Consider the following 27,407-nt stretch of genomic DNA (forward strand, 5'->3'; position numbering starts at 1 on the left):
TGAAAAGGAAACATTTGCATGGGTTACAGGAGTGGAGAAGGCAGTGTTGCAGTAGGCTTGCCAACGTTAAGATGAGCGTGCAGAGGAATTTGGGCTTTAGGTGAGAAATGGTGTGGGTGATTAGTCAAGGTGCAGGGGCTACCCCAGCTTTGTTGAGAATACAGGAAGGTCCAGGCAGATGTAGAGATCCCAGAAAAGTTGAGGTCCAGGGTATATAGGAGCCTGAGGAGCAGCTTTAAGAGGAGTGAATTGGGAGACGAATGTGGGGTTGGAGGTGGTGCCCAAATATAGGAAGATGGAATTTCCAGTTTCTGGAGTAGAGAAGGACAAGTATGAGTCTGTGGTTGAAGCTGAGAGGAAGATGAGGCCATTCGAATTAGGGAGGTCAAGGGGTGGGTCATGTCCACCCAGATATTCACATCTCCTAGATGAAGGTAGAGGGTTGGGTGACAAAGAAAGCTGTTAACTGAGTCATAACATCTTTACTGAAGTAGCAGTTTGGGTGGGAGTCAGAATAGAGAATTAAAAAAATTTGTTGCCCTTGGATTCCCAGATACCGATCGTTGTGCCTGGGGCTTATTTTCAAGAGGTGTTATTAAGAAATTAAATATTCCTTGGGGATGTAGATCAAACCAGGATTAACCCTCTTTGGCTTATGGTAGCTTCCAAGGTAAGCTTCTCCTGCACGCTTCACAAGCAGGTTGGAATATTAGGAAGTTATTCCACTCTGCTTCACTTGAAACAATGAGAACGGTACATATTAGGGTCTCCAGGCCGTGTTTGGGTTGTTTTCCCTGCATCCAAGCGTTATTTCTGAAATCCATTAAAAATGTTCCGTGTGGCTGATTCTCCCTTTTGCTAGTCACTGGAGTGTGACCTTTCTACCTTGTTTTGAAAATCCAAGTCGATTGCCAGGATAGCGTCCTTGCCTAACAGAAGGCCTCTTTGGGTGGTTCTGATGGGAAGTAGAAACGTAAAGGGTTTTGGAGCTGGGCAGATTCCTACGATGAGTGCCTACAACCACTTCTGTGAAATTGACTCCCACCCTGTGTGTTGCAGGTGATATTTGAATCCGTGTCTTTGAAAGGTCACCCTGGCTACATCGCTGTGGACGAGGTCCGGGTCCTCGCTCATCCATGCAGTAAGTCCGTCCCCTCCTCCTCACACAGCCTTGCTCCATGCCAGACTGGGTAGCTTGGAGGCTGCCATCCCCCCCTGTTCATTCAGCTCACACACCTCTCTCACTGTCTTGGTTTTTTAAATCCTTGGAAAGTGCTTACATGCTCGGTGCAATCAGTCCTGAATAAATCCATAATTTTGCCGGCCCGGTCAACAGGCAGCACCTGCAGGAATTTGCGGAGAGTGGCCAAACATCTTCTTTTGACTCTCTCTCCGTTATTAAGGGAGTCTAAAGTCCTGACTGTTTATTAGTGGGATTCAGACCACTGAAGTGGAAGAATTAGAGAGCTTTGGATAGAATCTCGTGCAATTGTCTTAAAAAAGCACACCACCAAAACACTGAGCAAGTTAGCACCCTGTTCACTCACCAGGAAAACTACCCCAAAGCTATTAATTTTTTTAAAGTAATTTTAAATACCCTCATCAGCGCCATGTAGGCATAGGGAGCAATGTCTCACAGTGGTGAGTGTTTAGGGTGCAGTGTCAAGAGTCCTGAAAAGCACACCACCCCTCCATGCCCGTCCAAGTTCCCCTTGAACTTCTCTCTTTGCTGTGTTTTGTCTAAGGTATTTGAATGTGTTTGAGCAAGGAGCTGTGGTTCCCAGGTTCACCAAATCTCAGATGGGGCAAGTCCTGGGTGCAGGTTGGAGATGGCATGATATCTAGTGACATTTGGTGGGGGAACTAATCAAAGGGATGTGCATGGCGATGATGGTACCCCTAGGAGGGCTAGTTGGGATGCCAGCCCCATTAGTTTGTTAGTGTTCTGCAGACTGGAGATCCTCGTTAGTTTCTTGGCAGCCACCTGGTGCCAGGCAAGTCCTAGCAGGGCTCTCTCTACTCCCTCCTTTTACCCATGAGTCATGCTGTTGGCTGTGGTGCAGTTTGCTGTCCCTCCAGAGATGGCGTGTGCTCTGTCCTTATATGCCTTTCCATCCTCCCATTTGGGGGCTATTCTCGTTTCCGTCCAATCCATGTTGCTTTAATTGAAATGACTCTTCCCACTTCTGCGGCAATGAATTTGTCAGAGGCTTGAACATCATTTCCTTTCCCTGACACTAGAAAGCCACAGTGGGACTCATTGTCTTAGAGCACCTTCTCTGGAGTAATTAGGAGAAGTTCTAAGGGGTTTTGGCAAGACAGTATTTGAGGTAAGTGTGTTTGGTGTCTGTGCGAGAGAACCCTCCTTTCCAGAAATCAGCCAGCATCTCAGGAATGAGATTCTGCTAGACCCTCCCCTACTCTTTGTGGCTTAAGGTCCCTGCCTTCTGAGTTACTGCCCAAGTCTGTGGGATTTTCTCAAATGGGCCTGTCCATTCAATTATGCCTGGCACATGTCTCTGCTGAACCAGACCTCATGTGATGAGGGTCCAGAAATGCCGCCCGACCCCCTATTCAGGGTTTGGGTAGTGGATCTGCAGGCACCCGATTCCTCCTCACCATGATTAGGTCTTCTCCGCCCTCAGTTCCTGGGAATCACCATCAGCTGCCCATTAGAGAATGACCTTTGACCTCAGACTGGGCAGCAGTGTTAGGGCACGTTTGTTCTCCCTGTGTCCACTTACCCTCACACACTGTACCCTGCCCAGCCCTCGGTGTTGAGGCCGTCTCTCTGCAACAAATCTTAGTCTTCCCTTCCCCCAGCTCTACACACATCCTGCCCTCAGAAAGGACGCTCATCTTTGCTGCGTGCAGCCGCGTTCCTGCTTCTCAGCCTGAGCTTCATGCTTGCACTTGCTCGTTCTAGTGGGTGATGTTGGCCTTTTCCCAGGAGAGTCTGGCTTGCCTCTCTCTCCCAAGACCCCAGAACTCTGTGCTCCAATGAGAAGTTTCACTTCTACCATGAGGCTCCACCGCGCACTTGCCTCTTGTCCCAGCCTCAACCACCTTCAAGGTAAACGCTCTGCCTGGACTCCAAGCACTGTCCGTGGTTTGCCATTGCAGCCACGTGCTTCCTTCTCTAGAAATCTCCTGGGGAGCGGGTCCTCTAGAGGGCATGGGGATGCCTTCCCACCCTCAGAGTCCCCCGGGTCCTTTTGGAACCTTCTCCCGCGCCCTGCACGCCTCCCGCTGAGGAGGGCGCATCACGTGGTTGTGGAACCGCTGAGAGCCAGTTACCCAGCAAATGGGCCATGGGATGTAGTGCAGGAATGTGTGACCTGGCTGTGTTCCTGCATAATGTGCTTCGGCTGAGTTCAACCTCGATGCTTAGGCGGCTTAAGCTTAAACTTCCCAGAAATCCAAATGGGAGGCCCCTGTGACAGTGGCTGGAATTGGAAAAACTCCATTGAGCTGTATGTGTGGATACATATACACTCCTCAGAGACCTGGCCGCAGCGCATGAGTCGTGTGGAGTGGAGCAGGGCCTAGCGAAGGCTCCTTCCAAGGACCTGGGCTCGGTCCACCCAGTCGTGGTGTTTGTCCCTCCTTTCTCTCGTAAGGGAATTTTTGAGGATCAGCTACATATCAGGAACTCCTGCTGGACACAGGGAAGGTTAGGTCCTTGTTTCCATGGAGTGCACTTAGCCGAGGGGCAGAGGCAGGAAAGACACTAAGTAATATTAACTAAGTCACTAATGTGGCTGAGTGATAAGTGCTATGAATATAATAAATGTGAGCAACTGGGATGTAGGAAGGCTCCTTAGAGTGGTCAGGGGACATGTCTTTGAAGATGTGATCTGAGCTGAGCCTGAGTCATAGGAAGGAATTTACTGCACAACGATTTGGGGGAGGGGGCGTCCTAGGCAGAGGAAACAGCAAGTGCAGAGGGTTTGCAGTGGGAATCAGCCTGATAGTGTGAGAGTATCGTGGGCATCAAGGGTGCGGGGGGAATGGTCTGAGCGAACACTGGGTGGGGGAGGGAAGCCAGGGCCTGTCCAAGCCAGGGCCCTGAGAGCCATCATGAGCTCATGAGCAGTTTAGATTTTAATCTGAGTGTGTGGGGGGAGGGGCCCTGGAGGGATTTATGCTGGGGATCGACATGATCTCATTTAATATAATTGATCTCATTTAATTGGCTGCTCTGAGGAGAATGAGTTGAAAGGGAATAGAGAAGAAGTCAGAAGATCTATTAAGAAGAGAGTTCTGGAGTCATGGAAGACTCTGTGGAGCAGGACCTGGCCCAGGGTGGTGGAGAGACATCCATTCATTATTCAACCAGTATTCACTGAGCAGGATCTCTGTGCCAGGCACTGTTCTGGGCTTATGGGGGTACAGAGTCCTTCTCAGCTCTCATGGGCTTCCACTGCAGTGAAAGAGACTGAAACTGAAGCAGATGATCAGGTGCTTATATGGTCTATAACAGATGGTATATTAGGTTGCTAAGGCTGCCATAACAAAATAGCACAGTCTGGGGGGCTTACACAGGAATGTGTTTCCTCAGAGTTCTGGAGGCCGGAAGTCCAAGATGAAGATGGCAGGTTTGCTTTCTTCCACAGCCTCTCTCCTTTGCTTGTGGGTGGCTGTTCTTCTCTCTTTGTCCTCTCACTGTCTTTCCTGTGTGCACGCGTGACCCTGATGTATCTTTGTGCTTCCAAATTTTCTCTTCTCGTGAGGACACCAGTCCGATTGGACTAGAGCCCATCCTAACGGCCTTATTTTAACTTAATTACTTCCTTTGAAGGCCCTATCACATGTAATCACAGTCTGAGGTAGCAAGCGTTAGGGCTTCAATGTGGGACTTTTAAGGCGACACGTAACAAATGGGGAGCAGTGCTATGAAAAAACACGTAACAGAGAGAGAGAGGTGGTCAGATGAGAGAGAAATTTAGGAGGGAGAGTCTACTGGTTCTATGTGACAGCTTAGATTGGGAGCAAGAGGCGTGAAAAATGGTGCACTCCCAGCTTTCTGGCTTAAGCTGCTGGGCGTGTAAGCTGAGGTGATACGAATGTGAGGAGAGTGGAGTACGAGTGTTTCCTTCCAAGGTACCGATCGTACGTAGCTCCTCGGAGACGCTCATGGGACCGTACAACCTACTACTGACTTCCCAACTGTCCTGTGGACTCAGTGTTTTTTCCTGAATGCCAGCCGTAGTATTAATGCATCGATGACTTCACGCATAGATTGTTAAAAAATTAACTACATTGAGACATAGGCACCCACTTTATGTCCTTAGGCCTTTTAATTCTCCACTTCTGTCCTCCAAACCAGTTTTTTTCTATTAACATATGATCAGGGTTTCTCACTAAGTGATTCCACTAAATTTTCCAAAAGTTCCAGGGGGGCTCGTGCTTCATTTGCAATTGTATTCTTGATTGATTTGAGCTGACGTTGGGGTTTTAAAAGCTTGCCTGGCAGCTTCCAAAACAGTGACCAAAAGATAGGCTTAATACTCAAAGGAATTATTTTCTCTTACAAACGGAAACCTCTCGACTATATTTTATAGCCCATTTAACATTTTTGTGTTACTCTAAAAGTATTTTAACCATAGTTACCCTCCACTGTTGTTTCTCTGTGTTAGCTATTAGCAGGGCCACTGCAGTTATAACCATGTACAAGAAATGTCAGCATCATTTTTCACTTGGCTTCAAAGTTTCTAGCACCTAAGTTGACTTTTAGAATTAAAAAATTTTTTTTTTTCTTTTTCATCACAACCTTGTGGGGCTATGTCACTGAACTCACAGAGTGTCTGCAACACGTTTCTAATGTATGTACTGCGCTTTCTCCTCAATTGTGTGGCTTCCTACTGAGCGCTGTCAAGTTTAAACAGGAGATAAAGGGCACAATAATATGTCTTCAGATGCTGCAGTGACATCTGCAGGAGTTTAAATGTCACCAATCTCAAGACATTTTGCCCCAAATGCACAGCAGTTTTCTGTTAACTCCATTCAGGGGGATCCCATTTTTGGGGTGCTGGCTTTCAGTGGAGAGTAAGTGCGGAATACTTAAAACCACGAGCTGGTGGCTGGTCTGGGCCTCAAGGTCAACTGTGTTTGGCTGAAAGTTGTTGAGTTGATGCTGGTGGGATAATTTCTTTTCTAGAGCTGTAGATGCTGGGAAAAATGACAGTTCAGAGAGCACAAGGCTCAGGCGTAGACTGGAGTTAGGGGGATGGGAGAAGGTTCAGAGAGGCCAGGAGCTCAGAGAAGTGGACCACACAGGTCCCCAACATAAGGAGAATATCCAGAGAGGGATATCTGTCATGAACTGGGGATGAGACCAGGGCTCAAAAAGCAGAGACCATCAGTGTTTCATATGATGAATATTAACACCAGAGGCCATTAAGTCTCTAAATTCTCTAGCACTGAACCTAGAAGGGAGAGAAAAAGAGGGATTGGAGCTAAAAAAGATCAAGGCAAGAAGTCTGCTGCTGAGAAGAAGGGGAGGCTCAGAAGAAAGCAGGGCCATCCACCCAGAGAAGATCCATTTTTAACTGCATGAATCCCAGAGGTTAAGCCATTTGCTCAGTGTCCCCCAAGGGGAAGGGGAGGTGTCCATTTGTAAAATGCAACACTAAACCTCCCAACGTTGCTGCTAAGATGCTACCCTCCCTCCCTGCATGGAGTAGATCTCCTTTCCCCCTTTAAACCTGTGGCATAAATGGGCTTACAAGGTTCACAGTATTCCCACTTGAAGAATTGACTTGAACTGATAGTTCCAAAAATAACTTTACAAATTATACAGGAGAGCAAAGAGGAAACAATTTCAGACAATCAAAGCCGCTTGACATTTGTCAGATTGACTAGATGCAAAGATTCTTCAACTCTGAGAAGCCCACAAGGAGACTTCCCTGGGCCTCGGACGGTGGATGCTGCTTGAGCTGTGAGGTCCTGAAGGCAGCATGAGGGTGTCTCTGAGCTGTAGTTATTTGTTTAAAAACCTGACGAGAAGGTGCCTGTTTTTGCACCGCGAGTCTACCTAATTACATCAGGGTTCTTGGCTTTTGCTGAAGCGTACCAGTGGTGACATGGTTCCGCAGACCAGACACTTTGGAGGGTGAAGGCTATGGGGAAAAATGGTCAGGAAAGGGATCACTTGCGATAAAATATTCAGAAGCAAGGAGGGAGCCTGGAGGGTTAGGACAGCCTTGCTGCAAGCCCTGTCTTTGGACCCTGGGGTCCAGGGGACCCCACTGACCTCTCATTGCCCAGGAAGCAAGAGAAGGTGCTAGTCTGGGGCTAAAGTGGATCTGCTCTGAACTCTATTTCTGTCATTAATGCTGTGTAGCTTTGGACACATTAAACTTGGTGAGCCTTGGCTACCGCTTTTCTAAAAGAGAAATAATAATAGTGTCTGCTTTATAGGAGTGTTATGAAGTTAAATTAGATGAAACATCTGAAGCATTTATCACAGTTCCCGGCATTGTAGGAGTTTTCAATAAATGGCATTATTGTTATTATTTGTCTTTCTGGATATTTGACTCCCTCTGGAAAGCTGGCCAAAGGCCCTTGTTGAACTTCCTTGATTCTCTAAACATTCCGTCATTTGATTCCATCCTGGGGGGCGTTCATGCCCAGGTCACCACTGATTTGGTTGATATGATAGGGACCCTTGGCACTTTTGTGCCTCAGTGAAGAAACACATTATTCTAGATATGGGTTATCAAGCCACTCGTCTCTGAAGAGCTCACATAGGTGAGGACCTGTCTCCACAAATGAGGAAAGAAATGAACGCAAATTAGCCAACATAAAACGTATGTTTAATTCTAGAATTGATTGCTTATGGACTCTGTGCCTTGCCTTTGAAAGTCCTTTCTTCTGTTATGCCATGTCTCCAGAGTTCATGTCCCATCTCCCTCCCGTCTTTAGGAGAAACCATCACTCGGAGTGAAAAGTGTAGACTTTGAACATTTCTCGAATTTCCTGTGCCTCAGTTCACTCACTGTGAAACAGAGATAACAACACCACTCCCAGCTGCATTGGGTTAAATGGGACGCAATATGCTGTAGACACTGCATGTGACACCAATCACATAGTCCGCACTAAGTGTTTTGTTTTCCCCTTCACTGTTCTCCCCCTTTCACCTTCATCATCTTTATCATTAGCTTCATTACCAAGGCCAGGTGTGAAGGTCTCAGGCCCAAAGGTGCTTCCCTTCAGCTTTCTTCTTTCTGCTCACTCAGGCTACCAGGAGGAATCTTTTATGGTGAATACCCTATATCCCTCAATTTCTTCTTCCAATCATGGCAGTATTGCCCAGCAGCTAATAATAAGGATTTTGAGGTTCTCAGAGACATGAATTCATGTCTTGGCTTCCCCACTTTCTGGCTGTCTGACCATGTCAAACTCTATAACCGCTTAGATCCTTAATTTTCTGACCTGTGAAATGGGGATACTTCCCACCTCATGAATTTCTGTGAAGTTTAGGCAAGAAGATGAGTGTAAAGCTCTTAGAACAGTACCTGTCTCATAGTAAGTGATCGATCAACAGTAGCTCTTCACCAAGTCAGGCCACTTCCCAAGCACAAACTCCACTGAGCCCGGGGCCCCTCTTGAGCTGTCATCTGCCCACAGGGAAGTGGTGCAGGCTGTTGAATTCTGTCCTCATGTGCTCTTTGGTTTCTCTCTTAGGAAAAGCACCTCACTTTCTGCGGCTCCAAAATGTCGAGGTGAACGTGGGACAGAATGCCACGTTTCAGTGTATCGCTGGCGGGAAGTGGTCTCAGCATGACAAACTTTGGCTCCAGGTAAGGATGAGAGAGGACTCCGTCACATCTACGTTGGTAAGGGAAGAAAGTGTGTGCAGTGATGAAGGGCTTGGTGGAGAAGGGGAAGGGATATGTTTGAAGTACCTCTGCTCCTTGGATGATGCTCTGCCTCCATGATCTTGTTAAATCTAAACTCTAATTCTGTCATGTAGGCTTCAGTATACCCATTTTACAAATGGAGAAACTGAGACCACAGACATAAAAGTGCCAGACTGCTGTCCAATAAACCTTTCCAAACTGCTGTCTAATAAACTTTGTCCTTTCAGCCCCAATTCCCAAGGTAGAGGCAAAGTGGATATTTTTTATTCTGGGTACATTTGCGTTTCCATATGACATTTAAAATCACTTTGTCAATTTGTACAAAAAAGCCCCCATGGGATTTTGATGGGGACGGATTATATTGAATCTATAGATCACTCTGGGCAAAACTGACATCTTAGCATTAACGAGTCTGCTGACCATGACATGGTATGTTTCTTTCCTTATTTAAGATCATCAGTAATTTTACTCAGCAACTTTTGCAATTTTCAGTGTACAAGTCTTACGCCTCTTTTGTTAGACTTATCCCTAAGTCTCTCCTTTTTTTTATGCTATTATAAAAGGCATTTAAAAAATGTCAATTTCTTATTTCTTATTACTAGCACATAGAAAAACAATTGACTTTCATACCTTGATTTTTGGATCCTGCAGCCTGATACGCTTACTATGACTATTTACATTGAAATTAATTAAAATAAAATTCAAAACTCAGGTGCCCAGTTGCACACACATCTAAAAGCTACTGTGCCGGCCAAATGCAGATAGAGACTATTTCTGACATGGCAGCATAAGGTCACCTGGTTCAAGGGAACAGGGATATTTGCTGAAAGAAGCTGACCAGTCACCCCCGCCCTCATCTATTAAAAGATTTCTATCATTTCTTCTGGCTGACATAGTTTGGATGTTGGTTCCTGACCCATACCCAGCACACTTTGATGGGAGTTCATAGGATCACTTCTCTTCTTGCATTTGAGCCTGTTTCCTGCTATTGGAAAATCCCTGGGGCAGAGAGGGCACATCTGGGGGCTGGCAGTTACTCCTTGCTCCTTCGCAGTGTGGTAGAATGAAAATAACATTCATGCCTGCCCCTCCTGCTTGTGGGGCTACCCACAGACCCCAAGCGAGCATAGTACCACGTGTCACTCAAGCATTAAGTAGAGTTTTGTAGTCTCTTCATTATAATCAGTATAAAAGCGCAGTTAATGCATCATTTGGCCTTTCAATGGCATTGCCTCAGTTGAGTCACGAGAATGAGACAGGATAGTCATAATACTTTCAGTACCTTCATTTGGGTTGCTCAATTATTTTACGGTCGTTATCGCTGCCGATCTGAGCCGCACGCCGTAGACCTTGGGTCTGTCAGTGGAAGGGTGTTAAAGCAGAATGTAATCGATGTTTTGGAGAAAATACATGGAAACACATGGCATGGAGCTTTGCGCCATCTTATTTATTTATCGACTTTGTAAGGTAAACCAAATCTTATTTCGTGGAATGCTTTTCAGGTGGCTTACAATGGGGACATAAAACATGACAAGATAGTTTAAATTAAAAGTGAGGCAGCACCAGATAGGAGGAAAAGAACATGCTGGAACTGGTAATCACGCTGAAACGCTGTTTTTCCACGTCTGCTGCTTACGTACGAGGCCACAGCAGCGGAGCAGAATAAAGGGAACTTGTCAGATAGACAGTTCACAATGTCTGTGAGATAAACACAAACCAATTGCTTGGGAAAAATTCTAACTGTTGTTCACACAGGCCAGACAGGAATTGCTCCCAGGAGTCCTCATAAAGAAACAGCGTGTGCTGTAAGGAAAGCGGTCTCCACTGCAGTCTTATTGAGGGCACGTGAGTGAGGTTCATAGGCTTGTTCCACATAATAATGCTTGGTGTAAAAGCAATTTGGGGATGTGGCTGATGATGAGAGAGGGAGTGGGGTAGGCAATCCGATAGGGCAGAGGTCCCTAGCTCTCTGCTGATATATCTGCTTCCTGGGATACTTTAAATGTATATCGTGAGTGAACAGATTCAATAACAATTTCTTCTAGGAAACAAACCCCCAACATATTGTCTCCCTCATCTATATTTCAGGAAATATTGGAAGGTAGACAGTTTACACTAGGCGCTCGGGCAAATGCCTGCTTGGCTAGTTAAGTCCAGACTTAGATTTAACTGTATCGTTGGGAGGAGGTTACCATCTTTTCTACAAAATACGAGGCGTCTGTCATGACACCTGTTACCCAGGAGACAACTGCAGCCCTGATCTGAGGCTGCCTAAGCTTGTGGCGGATTTCTTAAGAGATGTTGCTTTTGTTCTGTCCCAGTGCCTAGAGGAGCAGCCTGCAGACTCGTCAACGTTCTGTTCCATTTAACAGGGCTGGGGCGACTTAGCCTGGGGATTTCCAAAGGAATGGAAATAGACACATCAAAAGTAAGAGTCTCCCTAAGACACCTACAGCAGGGCTAACTTTCAGCAATGCTATTTCCTGCTGTCGCTTCCAAGATAAGCTGAGGAATCAGTAAGTCACCAAAGCTAGTCATGTTTTATCCACCAGTTTCAAGTCAAAGAAATGAAGACGGCGACTTTGTTTCCAGAAGAGTATGCCCGTGGCCCTTCTTTCTGGCAGTGGTTAGGGAACAGCTGGTGGGCTCGTAGTTTGGGATAAACCCTATAGCCTGTGTTGTAGAGAATGTTTGCTTTCCTTTCTAGAGAGTGGGATTCTGTAGCCAGTTATCCTTAAGTGGTTTCTGATCATCAATTAATAAGTTAAACAGGAAGACCAGCCCATACCCCTGCTTTGCACTCTCCTAGAAGCTTTATATGCTCTTTAGAAAAATCCCATATGCTGGGACCAGCTTTCATGGAATTACAGTGCAAGTTCTATATTAGATTCAATGGACAGGACCTATGCTGAAATGTGTATACCTGAGCCTCAGACAATTCTCATCCTTCAGGGAAAGGCTGATAAAGGCTAATAAAAGTTATAAGCAAGCTCATCTTGTTCTGGGATTATGTTCCTTGTGAAGAATATAATGTGTGGTATATGGTGGAAGGTCTGTGGCTCCATTCATAACTTGCTTCTTTCTTATGTGACACATCAGCCTGAAGAATGCAAACTTGTAATTTTTTAAGCATTTTTTTCAAGCAAATAGATGGCGTGCGTTCTGAGTGGAATGTCTAATCTACAGTGTCGGGGGCCCTTTAAACAAAGAAAAAAAAAGAACAATACTTAGGGCAGAACTAGGTGTAATTGTATGGACAGAATTAGCAGTGTAGCACAGTGAAAATGTATGTGGACACATTTCCTGCAAGATCATTTGGCAATAGATATCTAAAACCTTAAATGTGCACATTCTTCCAATAGGTAATTTTACTTCTGGGGATTTGCTTAAAAGAATCACCAAAGACAGGAAACACATTATCTGCAAATGTGTGCAACAGAATGAAAACCTGAAAGCATCCTAAATGTCCAGCTAAAGGGTCTGATAAAGTAAATGCTGGAATGGAGTCATCAAATATCAGGGTACAGAAGTATATTTCATGACATTTTCACTACATGTATTTAAGTGACAGGAGCAAATTATGAAACAATGTGTTCAATATATTAATTTTGATGAACAAGCAAATATATACAAGAAATCCCTTCCTTACCCACAGTTTCGCTTTCCATGGTTTCATTTACCCACGGTCCATGGTAGTCTGAAAATGTGGAATGGAAAATTCCAGAAATAAACCATTCATTCATTTTAAATTGTGCACTGTGCTGAGTAGATCTCGTACTGTCCTGCTGTGTCCAGCCCAGTATATGAATCACCCCTTTGTCCGGCATATCCACACTGTACACACTACCTGCTCGTTCGTCACTTAGTAGCTGTGTCGGTTATCAGATAGAGTGTCATGGGATCACAGTTCAGGTCACCCTTATTTGACTTCATAATGGCCTCAGAGCTCAAGAGTGATGCTGGTAATTCGGATATGCCAAAGAGAAGCCGTAAGGTGCCTCCTTTAAGTGAAAAGACAGGTATGAAAAAAGATAGTAAACCTAGGGTTCTGTACTATCTGCAGTTTCAGGCATGCACTGGGGGGGTCCTGGAACGTATTCCCTGTGAATAAAGGGGGACTACTATATACACATATATACATACATATTTATATACACAAATATCTGCATGCCTACATACTTTCACACATGTAACAGTATGAAACACATATTAAGACACAATCATTGATTGTGATAGTAGGGCATGTATGCTTTTATTTTCATCTCAATTTTTTCTGTTTCATCTAAATACACTAAAATGAATGTAAACAGAAAAAAATGCTATTATTAAAAGAAGAAAAATGGCCACTTTTTTCTTGATACAGAATATTCTAAGGATGGTAGGAAGCTCTGGCAGAGCCTTGGGGTAGCTAATTCCACAACGGGGGCAGCTTCACCCTTGGGTTTTCCCCACACCCTCATCATCACCATCAGATAGTCCTTCATGTGTTACCTGGTCTTTACAGAAATCTGTGGCCCAGAGGGGGCCACGCTGCACTTCTTGGGGGCCCCAGATCAGGCCCTGTGAGCCCCACTGCAGGGCTGATTTCTGGGCCTCCTTACAAAGGATTGGCTCCACCAGGAGATCTGTACAACAAATAACATTTGAAGAGTCTCAGAAATGAGGCTGTGTCCAAATGCTCTGCACAGATCTCAGCAGGGGCAGCGTATGTGTTTAGACAAATCACAGGCGTTGGACAGGTTGCAGACCCTAATCTGGCAGGAAAAGGCTCCTGCCTTGTGAGTGCATCAGCTCGACAGCAGCTACACCAGGGCTGAGGAGATAAGCAGACACGTCAATCCTTGCAGAAGCCAATTCTTCCAGGAAACCTGTTTTCTTGCTTCCCGCAGGGCTACCGATGGCTCCCAGGGCTGCGTGTTCTGGAGCCAGCTCCTCCCCCTGCATCTGGAGCGGGTGTCTCTTGCATGTGGGACTTCTGTTGAAAACCTAGTGGCTACACCATAACTACACAATAATGATAAATTAATAAGACTCATAAGCACTGGTGTTTATTGAGTGGTTGTGCATATGATGTATTTAATTCTCGTAACCAGTCTTTTAGATTGATATTATTTATAGCCCATCTTCTAGATGAGGGAACAGAGCCTTCAAGGGGAAAATGAGTGGGATAAGTCAGAGTCATACAGGTCATGAGTGGTGGAGGCCAGGTCTGAACATCAATCTGTGTCATATTCCGAAGTCCTGGACTCATCCATCCCTTGCTCACCTCATTGGCCTGTCACCTTGGGTCACCACTCCATCCTTTCTTTCCATACAGATGGCTTTTTATTTTTAAGAAAGTCATTTATTTAGTACATATTTAGCACAGCTTTAATTTGCACTGTACTAGATACTTACATTGATCTGAGTTTCTCAAGTCTACAAAAATCAATGTGATAAAAATTCCCTTGGAATATTTTTCTAGTTGCTCCCCTCTAGTTGCCTTCTTACTCATCTTCTCCTTTCTTAGCCACATAATTTAAATGCAATGTCTACACTTGCAGTACGACGTTCTTCAACTCCCACCTTTTCCTAGAAGTGGCTTTTGTGAAGGTCACCAGTGTTTCCTTTATTGTTAAAGCCAAGGGTGCATATTATTAATATTAGTCCTTATAGTTGACTCTGTTTTCAGCATTTGATGATGCTGATTGTTCCCCCCTCCCTCCCTTGAAAATCTCCCTGCCCTCTTGATTCAATGAAATCATCTGTCAACACTCTGAAGGGCCTGAGAGTTTACCTTATTTATAAGATAATGAGTTCTGTTGCCAGTTTCATAGAGGCTGGCGGAAAATGTGAGTCTCCTGGGTCAGAGACACAGGACTTTATTATTCTTGGCAGGAAGCATGAGCTTCATGATTGCAACAGTTTCCCTTGTCCCCCACTCTCCAAGTACGCTGGGGATGATGTGGAGGTATATACAATAGGTGGGGTCTGCATACAGTAGCTGTGGGGACAGAGTCCCAGAGAGCAGTTTCCAGGCTCTCGGCCTCACGTGGAAAGGTGCTGGCTCGGGGAGTAGTTGGCCATCAGCTGTAATCAGATGGCTATCTGCTGCTACTGGTTAGCCATTAGCCACTAATATAACTGCTGTGGCTACACTGGCAGGGGGCGTTGGTTGGTTGGTTGGCAGGCGGGCAGAGAAGCAGACGATGGATTGCCCATCGTGTGGCTCCTGCTTCCTGTGTCTCCACCAGCCAACAGCGAGAATATAGTGGTATGACTCCCCTATCTATGGCTCCGTGGGTGTTCCTTTTTGGCCTCACCGTGTCCTGTGTTCTTGTGTGGGGGGCGGGAGCAGAGACCCTGTGTGACAGTAGGTCTGTGTCATAGCTGAGGGACCCCATGCTTAGGAAACCCCAATCTTTTATTAGTATCTTTATTGAGATATAATTTACAACCATAAAATTTAGTAAGTCTACAATGGGATGGTTTTTAGTGTATCTATAGAGCCGTCCTTCTTTTCGCCTGGAGGTACCCCAGATTAAAACACAGCTCCTTTAGGGCAACCCGGGGGCTGCACATCCAGCTAAGCTTTGGATTCACACAAAGGTTGCTTTCTCTCAAATTCATCTGCATCTGATACCTCTTCCTCCTCCCTCATTTTGTGCAACTCCCCTCTGAGGACCCCTCGCCAACGCTGACCTGGAAATTTCCCCTCACACACAACGTACTCATTCTCCTTTACTTGCTCATACCTTTCTCCTGTACTTTCTCCTGTACTTTCTCATACCTTTTCTTCACTGTCTTCCCTCAGCCTATCCTCAGTTTACACGCTTCAGATTTTGATTCTAGCTCATCCTGGCCCCAGCGCAAAAGAGCTGGGAGAAAGAGTCCCGAGCAAGGCAAATCTGCTTCTTGCCCTCATGGAGTCTATCTTCTGGCAGTGAGACAGACATTAAGCAACTAACCACAGAGTTAAATATTTCATTAAAAATGTGGTCAGGCTACCGGGGGTAAAAAGGGTCTGCCGAGTAGGTAGAGTGGAGAGGATTGTATCAGATAAGTGCTCTAGGAAAAAGTGGCTTTTGAGCAGAGTTCTGTGAGATGAACTGGAAATAGTTCAAGGGACACTGCCATGACAGGAGATGACATGTGGGCAGGCCCTTCACCACCTGCTCATCCTCTGCTCAGGGCAGTGTCTCCCTGGGGGGCTTATGCCAGGACCCTCCGGACTCTGCAGGAACTCCAAACCCAGAAATCAACCCCAAATGAACAGTCAGCCGAGCATGCTGTGGGCCCTGGGGAGGGCTTCAGCATGGCCAATCAAAATGATTTATGTCCACTTCTATTTCATTTAACTTTTAATAAAGAATAATCAAAAGCTATTCTTTAGAGACTGCCAAAGAGGTACTAATATGGTCTTAAATGAATCAATGGGCCAGATTTTAACCAGTTTCTAAATGTCATGCCATTGCAAAAGGCTGATTACAAGTGAAAAGAATACTCATGACGAAGGAACTGTGGGGATTTCACCTAAATATGTCCTAGCCAGGAGATTTCTGGAGCAATCAGAGTAATCTTCAGCTGAAAATGCTGGGCCTTATTTTACTTTTACTTTTTGTTGTTGTTTCTTTTTCAATGCCAGAAGCTCAGACCGGTACATGGAAGGCTTCCAGGACCCTGCATTAGAATATCTCCTGTAGAACAGGCATAATGTCTGTTGCACACAGTTCCCTCTCATTAAAGACCGTAATGTTTCCACTTCTGCTGATTATAAATCAATTACAAGCCTGCGTGCACTCTCTGAAATAATGACAGCCATTTTTGCAGGCTCTGTCTTATCTCTTTGTGGAGGGAATAATGTCATGACACACAAGAGCAGAGCGGATGGGGAATTGCGAAATGGCGAGGCTATTACAGATACCTTGATAGCTAGCTAATCGGGTGCTATGAACACAGCAGCTTCTCCGTGGTATCAGGTGCTTCTCTTGTTTCTCTCTCTAAATGGCTCTAAATGGTTCCTGAAGATAGAGGGGTCTTGTGTGGGGGGCGTGGAAGGATGCCCATGTTCATGGGTCAGAAATGTTCAGCTGTGGGTATTTGCGACTCCGGCTTTTGCAAAGAGTGTATATCTCAAACTAAGGCAATTTTGTCCACCCAAAACAAAACACGCTAAGGGAAGGTGGAATGCAAATTGTTTCAAAAGAGAGAGACAAGCAGATTCAAGGGGAGCAAGAAAAAACAGAGATTTCAAAGGAACGATCGCCATGATGAGACATATGTGATTATAAAATAGGAGTAAGCAGGACCCCTGATTCAGCTAAAAAATGCCTTTGTTCAGTTTAGAATATGTGGGCCCCTGGAGGGATGAATCGGAAAAAGGTTCACCTTCTGGGCAGATGAAGCCCCATGGGCATATAGCTTGACACGCAGACAGAGCCTTTGAGCAAAGAAAACAGATAACCTTCATCCAAGCGGATGCAGTCAGCCCGAGTCAGGACTCATGGCTTTACCAGTGGAGCATGGGCTGGATTTGGGTGCCACTCCTGGTCCATGGCTGGGTATCTTTGTAGAGTGACCAATTGTTCAGCCTCAGGACGTGGCCTGGATTGAAGGAATGTTTCCATTCGTGTGTTCTGGTATGATTTAGCCCCTTGCTTTTCATGGAGTGATTTAAGATGACTTTAGCCTTCAAGGCTTGGAGACCCTGGGCAAGGCCAGCAGCATCGGAACTTAGAAATTCAAATGATCCAGCCTGACCCCTGACCTACTGAATCACCCTCGAGGTGAATCCTTTGCATGCTAACGTTTGAGAGCAACTGCTTTAGACTGATGGAACTGGGTTAAGAAAACCTCACCTGAGCCTAATCACATACTGGATATACCATCCCTTAATAATATATTCTGGGAGTCTGTTAGCCAAGAATGTAGGAAGATGCTTTGCCTGTCCTTACATATATATTTCTGACTTAGAGACCCTCGAAGTTTCCAGAAAGCTAGGCATCGGGACCTTTATCAGAATTTTTCCACCTGTTTTCTATGGAGCACTCATTTTCGGCAAGATGGTATTTCACGTTCCACCCTCTCACACAGTCATAGGGTAACTGTGTGCTGTCATATACTGGGTGGCAGCTGGGTGATGTGATTAAGGCCTCAGTCTCTGGAATCAGATTACCTGGGTCCCAACCATAACTCAGTCACTCAGCAAAGTCATGTAAGGATTGCAATGCCTCCTGCGGTTCTTAGAACAGCAGCATTGGCAGTACCTGGGAGCTGGCAGAAATGAAGAATTTCAGGTTCCACTTCAGATTCACTGAACAACAATCTGCATTTTTAATGTGTGGTTTGCATGCACATAGGATTGTGATTCTAAGGCATGTCCCTGGGCCTCTTTCTGCCTCAGTTTCCTCATTTGCAAAATAGGAATATTAATAGGACCTATCTCATCCATTATCACATATCAGAATCACTAAGAGGATTTCTTAAACAAAAATGGCCTGGGCTCCACCCCAGGAATTCCTGATTCATTAGTCTAGGGTGGGGTGAGAATTTACTTTTCTAACAAGTTCCCAGGGGATGCTAATATAGTAGGTCTGGGGACTACAGTTGGAGAACCACTGTTCTGGATCATTCTAAGAGCATAGCTCTTCCCACACCAACCTTGTTTCTCTCTATGAAACATGCTATTTCCATACTTGACTTTATGCTTTACCCTTTTTGCTATCTTGTTGGAATCTTAACCCAGCCCGTAAATTCCTTTGGGCAGAAATTATACTTTCCACACTTCACACTCGCTCATTTTGTTAAATAATGTTTTGTTGAATATTGAGTACATATCCAGTGTGATTAATAATAGAATAAGGGAAGGGAAAGAAAAACTCAGACTGCCAACACCAATAAACAACATCTCCAGATGGATATCAGCCCCAGAATTTTCTAAAAAATTTACTTCCAGGAGATCCTTATACTGCTGGCCCGGGAACCACCCTTTGAGAAGCACCTTCATAGGGATTTTAAAAACATTAAATGAATTCTGTCATGTAAGCAAGTCCTCCATGTCTTGGTTCTCTGTCGATTTTCCCAGGACTTTGACTTCTCTTCACTGTGCTGCTCCTCTTTCCTAGCACCCTAGCATTTGCCCCCTGGTGTGTTTGCATGGCACCTGACGTCTTGGTTGGGAAGTTGCACTCCACACCTTGTCTCTGGGCTGTGGTCCATTTTTTTTTTTTAATTTATTTATTGGGGTGACAATTGTTAATGAAATTACATAATTTCAGGTGTACAATTCCGTATTACATCATCAATAAATCCCATTGTGTGTTCATCACCCAGAGTCAGTTCTCCTTCCATCACCATATATTTGATCCCCCTTACCCTCATCTCCCTCCCCCCACCCCCCTTACCCTCTGGTAACCACTAAACTATTGTCCATTTCAGCTCCTGGCGTACCCCTGCCCCACCCCTCCCTGTCTACTCATACCTGCTCAGATGTGTGTGGGCCTGGATTTCTGAGTTTTTTCCTGCTTAATGAACCCTCCCCCTTGTTTTCTCCCCCTTGCATTTTCTCTTCTACCCCTGTCTGGGGCTGAGACAGTGGCTGGGACCTGTGCTTCTTAAACATTCACTCAGCTTTAATCCCCTCTCTGTGTTGCCACAGCATACTGGCATTTTAGCCTCTCACCATCGCTGATCTTCTAAAATCCCTTCTAATCTCTGTTCCTGGGTTCCTGGGTTACTGCTCATCTGCCTTGACCTTCAGCACCTACTTGCCCTTTCTACTGAGCTCATCTCTCTGAACTTAACCTTCATTTCTCCTTGCCATGGTCCATCACAGTGCTATTTCCTATCAGGGCCCTGGGCCCTCTTGTTTGTCCCTGTCCTGCTCTTGCCTGCTCCCAATATGACAAGTGTGATTATCAAAAGGCCTATTTTCCAGAGACTTTATAAGACAACCTGCAATTTCCTATCTTTCGATGGGAGAAAGCTTGGTGGTTCGAGAGAAAAAAAAAAAGTGAATTGTTCAGGGGATGCACTTAATCCTCTTTGGTTTTGCTAGAATCTAACATCATTAAGAAGAAAAGTAAATAATAGTGGAGGAGACATCAAAACAAAATGGAAACTAAATGTGAAAAATGAATGTTTTGCACTTAAGCAGCCCTTTGCTCTTTGTGTTAGTTTCTTATTGCTGATGTAACAAATTATACAAACTTAGTTTAAAATAACACAAGTTTATTACCTTACAGTTGTGGAGATCAGAAGCCAGAAATGGGTCTTCCTGGGCTAAAATCCAGGTGTCGGCAGGGCTGCATTCCTTCTGGAGGCTCTAGGGGAGAATGCATTTCCTTACCTTTCCCGGCTTCTGGAGGCACCTGCATTCCTTGGCTCACGGCCCCTTCCTCCATCTTCAAGCCATCAATCATGTCACTCTGACCTCTGCTTCTGTCACCACATCTTCTCTAACTCTGACCCCTCTGCCTCCCTCTTTCATGTCTAAGGTCCCTTGTGATTACATCGGGTCCACCTGGATAAGCCAGGATATCACAACATCCTTAACTTCAAAGTCCCTTTGGCCCTGTAAAGTGACATATTCACAGGTTCCAGGGATTAGGATGTGGACATCTTTGGGGGCCCTTGTCCTGCTTACCCCACTTGTCATGGCTAAGTTCATGGTTAATTTGGAGAGTTCTGCTAACACCAGAATATGCCTTCAGGTGCTAAATATTTCATGATTTCTCATTTATTCATCACAATAACTCCATCAAGTGGACACTATGGTAGGATCAAGTCCATTGTAAATATGAGGAAACTAAAGCTCAGGGAATTGAAATCACCTGCCAAGTTTGCACACATTGAACATCTGATTGTGTGTTTTATTATCAGTCCCTATCCTGTCTTTCTCTAGCTCCATTCCTGTCCTCTTACAAGTATCTGAATACCTGTAACCTCCTGGGAGCTCACCTTTGACCACTGGGGGACCAGCCATATCCAGAAGAAGCTGCTTTAGATTTGGAATCAGTTGCAGATGAGGAGTTTTATATCAGATTGGTTTATTTATTTATTTTGGGTACATTATTTTTTCTGTCTGGATTTTTTAAAATACTTTTTTATCCTTAACAGTCAATATTTTTATGAACATGTACCTCAATTATTATGGTTTTCATAAGTTTTACCAAGTAGATGGTGGGCCATTTCAATCTGAAGATTTAGGTCTTCCTTTAGCACAGGAAAGTGGCCTAATATATCTTAGGATAACGGCTTCTGTTCCCTTCATTCAGCTCTCTTCCTTTGGATACCAATTGCTTCTATGGTAGTTAGTTGTCTGGCCTCTGTTTTATCTGTTTTATCAGTTTCTCTCTCTCCAATTCCTCTTATCTTTGCTTTCTTGTCCTCTGGGTTATATTTTACAAGCCTGTCTTCCAGGTCACTGATTTTCTGCAGTGTTGGTTCCGTTACTAATCAACTTTTAATGCCATTTGGAATTCTGCAGATGACATTGTTATAATTTTTCCCTTAGGCTTATTTTCTTTCTTTGTACTTTCTCTTATCCACTCACCTGTTAGCTCATGTTTCTTAGAGCCCGTGTGTTGATTTCACTCTTGGTCCCTCCTTTTTTTATCCCTGGAATTTCTTGGCTGTTCAAAGCATTGGATGTCTGAGGGACAGCGTTGTGTCTCATGAGCTGTTTGGTTGGGACATATGCAATTTTTGCTTATTCCCCTTTACCTTCTACACAACATTCCTCCCTCCACCCTGTCTTTGCTTGCTTGCTTATTCCTTCCTTCCTTCATTCATTCATTCATTCACTCACTTTTGTCCTCAGCTAAGAAATTGGTGGCAAATAGGTGGATCCTGGTCACAACCGTTACCCACATTCTCTCACATCTGGGAATGGGGGTACTTGAGGAGGTGAGTGATGGGGGAGTAGTTAGCCCCACATTAGAGCAACACACAGGATGGGATCTGGTGTTTCCAGGATGGGATCTGAAGCTGGATGCCCTGCCTTAAAAACCCAGCTCTGCCACTTCCAAGCTGTGCAAGCTTGGGCCAGCCATTTCACTTCTCTGAGAGTCAGCTTCCTCCTTTATACCATGCCGGTAATAAGTGTGCTCACCTTATGGAGTTTTGTGAGGAATTAATGAGAAGGCATGGAAGACACTTAGCCCATAGTACTTAGTCACTGTTAGCTTAACAAAGAGATAAAAGATAAACGTGTTTATGATGTTCTAAATAAATCAGATCAGAAGACACCCACCCCTTCATCACTCTCACTCACTCAACTGTCCCCACCACGGTAGCCCTGCGGGGCTTGGCTCTCCAGTGGGGAAAGTGGGCTTCTGCGGCGACTCCATCTCTTCTTTCCCAATCATTCAGCCAATTAGCCAATTCTTCCTCAAATCAGGGCACATTCCTGGCCTTGGCCAGAATTTCCTCTACTTCCTGTTCGCACTATTTTGGGAAGGGGAACTGTGTTCGGAGTCTGGTCAGTTGTTATAGTTTGGTTCAAGTTATACCGTGAGGCAGGTCGTTGGCAGTTTCAACTCTAATGATGCCCCCACCCCTTTCTATTTCCTTGCATTGGTTTTTGTCTGGTTATGTTGCTTAGTTTCTAGAATGGGAGGGAGTTATGACTGCCTCTCATACTGCCATGGCTTTTTAAAAGTATCAGCTATTTTATTAGTTTCAAGTATAAAAGCAGTACACGGTGGAGGTGGAAAGTTCAGAGAATGCCAAAAAGAGGAGAAGAAAACCATCACCTGCAATCTCCCTGTCCAGCCTGGAGAAAGTCCGCTGGGGGCCCTGGTTACCCCGTGGTTCTTCTTGGCTTCCTGCTCACTGCCCTCCCCCGCTGTCCCACCTCATTCACTTGGTACAACTGAGCACTTTGGCTCCACCTGCTCTTGTGCTCCAATCCTGGCTCGTCACTGAGGGAGGTGATGGAAGATGACATGGATGAGTGTTGGTCACTCATGTGGTGGAACTGTTCACTTTTTGCCGGAAGCAGTGAAGATTGCATCTCGGAAGACTCAGGACATGGGGAAACTCATAAATCACAAGGTTTCCCGAAATCCAACCAGGCAGTTAAAATGCTCAATTTGGCTTTTGGGAAAAAATTAAATTAAAGCAGGTAGCGAGGGGAGAATTTTAGTGAAATGAATGCTTGGCTTGAAGTTGGGAGGCCTGAATAAGGGACTTACTTGCTCTGCATGTTTACTTAACCTCGTTGTCGTGAATTTTTCTAAGAGCTGCAATAATACGCACCTCACATAAGGCGATAAGGATTAAAAAGGAGATCCAGGGATTGGCACATAGTGGGTGCTTAGTAAATATTTCTTCAAACTGCATCCTTATCTATGTGTTTTACAGTTATCATAACTTGTGCTGTGAAAGTGTCTTATTCAAAATCAGAGTATCACCCCTCAGATTCAGGATGGTAAAGACAAAAATGCTTGTGCATTTACCTTGATTCTGGAAATGTTTATCATGTTGCGAGGTTCCTGGACACGGTGCTAGAGGTGCAAAGAGCGAAGTGCTGCCCTCAGGGAGCTCACAGTCTACAGTGGGAAACGCTTGTAGGCCAAAGTGCGTGGGAAGTTTGCACTATTCAGAGTGAATAGCTTCCAGAAGGTGGTGTGACCATTGGAGAATTTCCCCCAGATGAACTGAACTGGGTTTTTAAGGGAGAGGGAGACAGGAGATTCCAGGCAGAGGAAAGAGCATAGACCCAGGAGGGGAGGTGCTGAAAAGCCCCCACTCACACTGTACCCATGAGGTCAGATCGGTCCCTGGTGGGGTGAGACTTAGAGCCTGTGGGTAGAGTGCCTGGACACCAGCATGGGGCCGGAGGCCAGGCTGTTTATGATCACTTCATAGGCTGGGTTTTCAGTAATCTACCTGAGTCTGTCTTTGGGGGAACCCTTTGTGGGTTCTGCTTCAGAAATGAAGAAAAATGGGAGGAAGGTTAAGGGGCTAAATGCTAACCCCCAACGCAGGTTGACCAAGGAGCCAAGGTGTTTAGAAGCAGCCTGTGCCCTGTCTTCTTACCACCAGGCATCCACCTTCCTGAATCAGCTCACCAGCAAAGCTTATTCTTGAACCAGTTCACTCCCAGAAACCAGCCACAGAAACGCCTTATTATGGAAAATCCTGGATCTCAGGGGTGTGGGGGTGGGTGGAGCTTCTGTGCTTGGGGTCACCCAGGGGCATATGATGATACGATTTCTCCTCTCCCTCCCTTCCTCTGTCCTGTAGCAATGGAACGGCAGGGACACAGCCCTCATGGTCACCCGCGTGGTCAACCACAGGCGCTTCTCGGCCACGGTCAGCGTGGCGGACACTGCCCAGCGGAGTGTAAGCAAGTACCGCTGTGTGATTCGGTCCGACGGGGGCTCCGGTGTGTCCAACTATGCCGAGCTGATCGTGAAAGGTGAGTGCTACCACGGAGCCCCTCTCCACCTGCTTGATTCTAAGGGGTTTCCTTGGCTCCGTCCTTGCAAAGAGGGGGGAGGAGTTAAGGGGCCTTTTCTCATCTGCTGCCCCTCCTCCTCCTCTGTAGGAGAATGAGACACAATTTCTAACCCCCCACTCCCACACCCTGCAGAACAAGAGAAATTATTGAAAATTATGCCATATTGCATTGTAATTCAAAGTTGGGTCTTACGTACAGGATTCATATATGAAAGTCTGTAGGCTATAGAAGACATCTCCAAATTTGGCTTTATTTTGCATTTAAAGTTAGAATGAACCAATGTTCTTCTGTTTTGGTGGCATTCTGTTGCAGTGTTCAGAGGACAGTTGTTTCTGAGGGATTTTTTTTTTAATTGAAAACATGATATAATGACAATATTTTGGAAGGACTTTTGAAATAACCCCCTGCCCCCCACCCCACTGGCCTTGATTCAGTTCTTTCTGATTTTCTGGTTCTTGTTCACCTTGATGTATTTTGATATGCTGTCCATTAAACTATGCACCTTCTTTCCTTTTGTGCTTCTTTTAAGGAGCTGGGTATCCCATTTACTCCTGAAAGTCTATGTAATCTTTGTTATAATGTTTAATGGTTGTATACTATTTCATCAAGTGAATCATTCAGTTTTTAAAAATCTCCCTCCTTGTGGTCATTTAGGTAATTCCAGATGTTTTTGTGTTTGTTTTATCTTTCCTTTGTGGGAACAACAATTAATACCCCAATGGAGTTCTTCCGAAGAGAACGTTTTTATTCTATTGAACCAGATTATTCCCTTGGATAAATTCCCCAGGGATAGAATTGGTAGGCCAAAGAATCTGAGCATCTTTATGGATTTTTCTTTGTGTTGCAATATTGCTTTTGCAAAAAAAAAAAAAATTGATTGGACAGTTTACCCTGGCAACTGCAGCATGTGAGTGTACTCATTTTCCAGTGTGAGGTTCACCAATTACAATTTTAATATAGCATAATTTAGTGGATGAAATAATGAAGCTGTTCCTCTTATGCTAACTGTAGAATAGTACCTGGTGTGTTTGAAGGTGAAAATAAGGATCGACCCCCAAGAAGGCTCCTTGGTCCAAGTATGGGTTGGTGTGAAATTCTTGACCTCTGTTTGATGGCCCCCATGGAACTAGTTGCCTGGCCTGGACCAGACTGAGGTTTGCAGTCCGGGATTCTCTCTTCTGGGCTGTTCTGACTCTCGATGGATATTCACATGGCTGACCATTTGTCATCATTCAGGTCTCAGCTTGAATGTCATCAGACCCCCCCCCCCATCTGCTGGCCCCCTAATTCTGCTGATGAAATTCTGTCACATCACCTTGTCTCTTTTTCTAGTAGCACTATCGTGCTTCAAAATTATATTTTCCCTTTATTTGCTTATTTGGTGATTTTCGATCTCTTCCTTTAGGATGTAAGCTCTGTGAAACGAGGGGCGTTTTCTGTTTGATTCATGGTTCACAGGAAGCCCCTCAGGCTTAGTGGAATGCCTGGCACAAGTGCTGACCACGCCGAATCCTATGAAATCGCCAGTGTTTGGCTGTTTTGACCTGTACAATCAGTCATTTCATAAGGCTCACTCTTAAAATATTTGTTGAATGATGGATGAATGAATGGATTATTGGTCTCAGCAGGAATTTATTTTATCACCATAATGTCGTGATTGCTTAGGCTGAAGCGGCCACAAATTAGGCAGTCATGAACAAAACAACTAAGAGGGAAAAAAATCATCTTTAAAAATCATTTACATTGTGTGCCCTTAATATATAAAAGAAACCATCATTTTGATTGCTTTAGGCTCCTATCTTTTTTTTTCCTCTTTGGCGCCCTGGGCTTGATTTGTGTGACAAGTGGCCTTTGCAGGCCTTTCAGGTACTCCATGAATATGTAATTTCCTGAGCTGTCCCCTTTGAAACACTCATTATACCTTCTTTATGGTGGCCTCCCGCACTGGACTGGAAGCCCCACGAGAGAATGGACTGTGTTATGCTTTCCGTGGTCTTGTGAGCACGTTGCACGAGCCTGGCATAGAGTTGGTCATGAAAGAATAGGGCGCATGACTACGGGAGCTAGTGTGGCATTCTGAAATTGTCACATCAGACAGATGGAACCAGGAAATGCGTGTTTTTTCTTTCCTTATGTCCCCAGTTGTGGGGGAGGACATCTGGAAAGCCAAGTGCGGAGGCCTGTGGGACAGAGGATGTGAGTTCCGTGGTGAGGCATTGTTGTCTTTGTTTGGCGGGGTGGCCGGAGTTCTCTGGGATGTGATGGATTCTTTGCTGGCTGTGTGGCCAGGGCTAGAGTTCATCCTGGAGGGAGCAGTGCACTGGCCAGGTTTGCGGGTGTGATCCAGGCACCACCACTGCTCTGAATCTCTTCACTGCAGCCTTTGCTGCTCTGTTTTAAGGAAGGGGCTAGGTGGCCTCCTTCAGAGTCTTTTCCTCAGTAGGTGAGGGTGGGTTGATGCTCGCTGTAACCTGGTGCCGTTTTATTACCCCTTGATGAAATCCTTTATGGGATATCACTGTTTTTCGTGCCCTTTTCTTTCCCCTATTGCATTGTATTTCCTAGTTTACATTCAGTTGGGGGTAAGCTAGAAGCTGGGCCCTTGAATGTAGAAGCGCCTTCACATGGGCAATCTCAGCTCGTCCTAACTGTGGCTCTGCACTTTAGTCATGTTTTCACCCATTTTACAGCAGCGAGAACAGCTCCAACCAGGTGGAGAAACAGAGAACAGTCCTAAGGGGCAGAGCTGAGGTGCGACCAGGGCTGGCTCATGCTATTTATGCCACACCTGGAGTGTCTGAGTGTTGTGGCCTTGTTGGCGTCTGGTATCAGGATGTCAGGAACAGGGTGGAAAGGGTCCAGACAGCAGGCAAGGTGACGGGAGTCCCTGGACCTGACACACACACACACACACACACACACACACACACACACACACACACACGGTGGAAAGGGTCCAAACAGCAGGCAAGGTGACGGGAGTCCCTGGACCTGTCACTTAACTTGCCCTTTTAACTCATGCTCCCCACTTCTCTAGAATAGAGTAGTGACTTCTAGGTTGCTGGAGAACTAAATTGAACACACACACACACACACCA

The 27,407-nt window shown here is 45.3% G+C and overlaps 1 protein-coding gene across 18 annotated transcripts in view; it reads left to right on the top strand.

Moving 5' to 3' along the window:
- The window catches only part of PTPRT (protein tyrosine phosphatase receptor type T), a 965,600-nt gene that overhangs the window by 357,427 nt on the left and 580,766 nt on the right, over positions 1-27,407 (top strand). For all 18 annotated transcript variants that reach the window (XM_081034722.1, XM_081034718.1, XM_081034731.1 and 15 more), the window contains exons 4-6: positions 1,060-1,141; positions 8,689-8,804; positions 24,093-24,267. In XM_081034722.1, the coding sequence (XP_080890848.1) occupies positions 1,060-1,141; positions 8,689-8,804; positions 24,093-24,267 (373 nt within the window). The remainder of the gene's footprint in view (positions 1-1,059; positions 1,142-8,688; positions 8,805-24,092; positions 24,268-27,407) is intronic.

The sequence above is a fragment of the Rhinolophus hipposideros genome (assembly GCF_964194185.1).
Source record: "Rhinolophus hipposideros genome assembly, chromosome: 22".
Taxonomy (NCBI): domain Eukaryota; kingdom Metazoa; phylum Chordata; class Mammalia; order Chiroptera; family Rhinolophidae; genus Rhinolophus; species Rhinolophus hipposideros.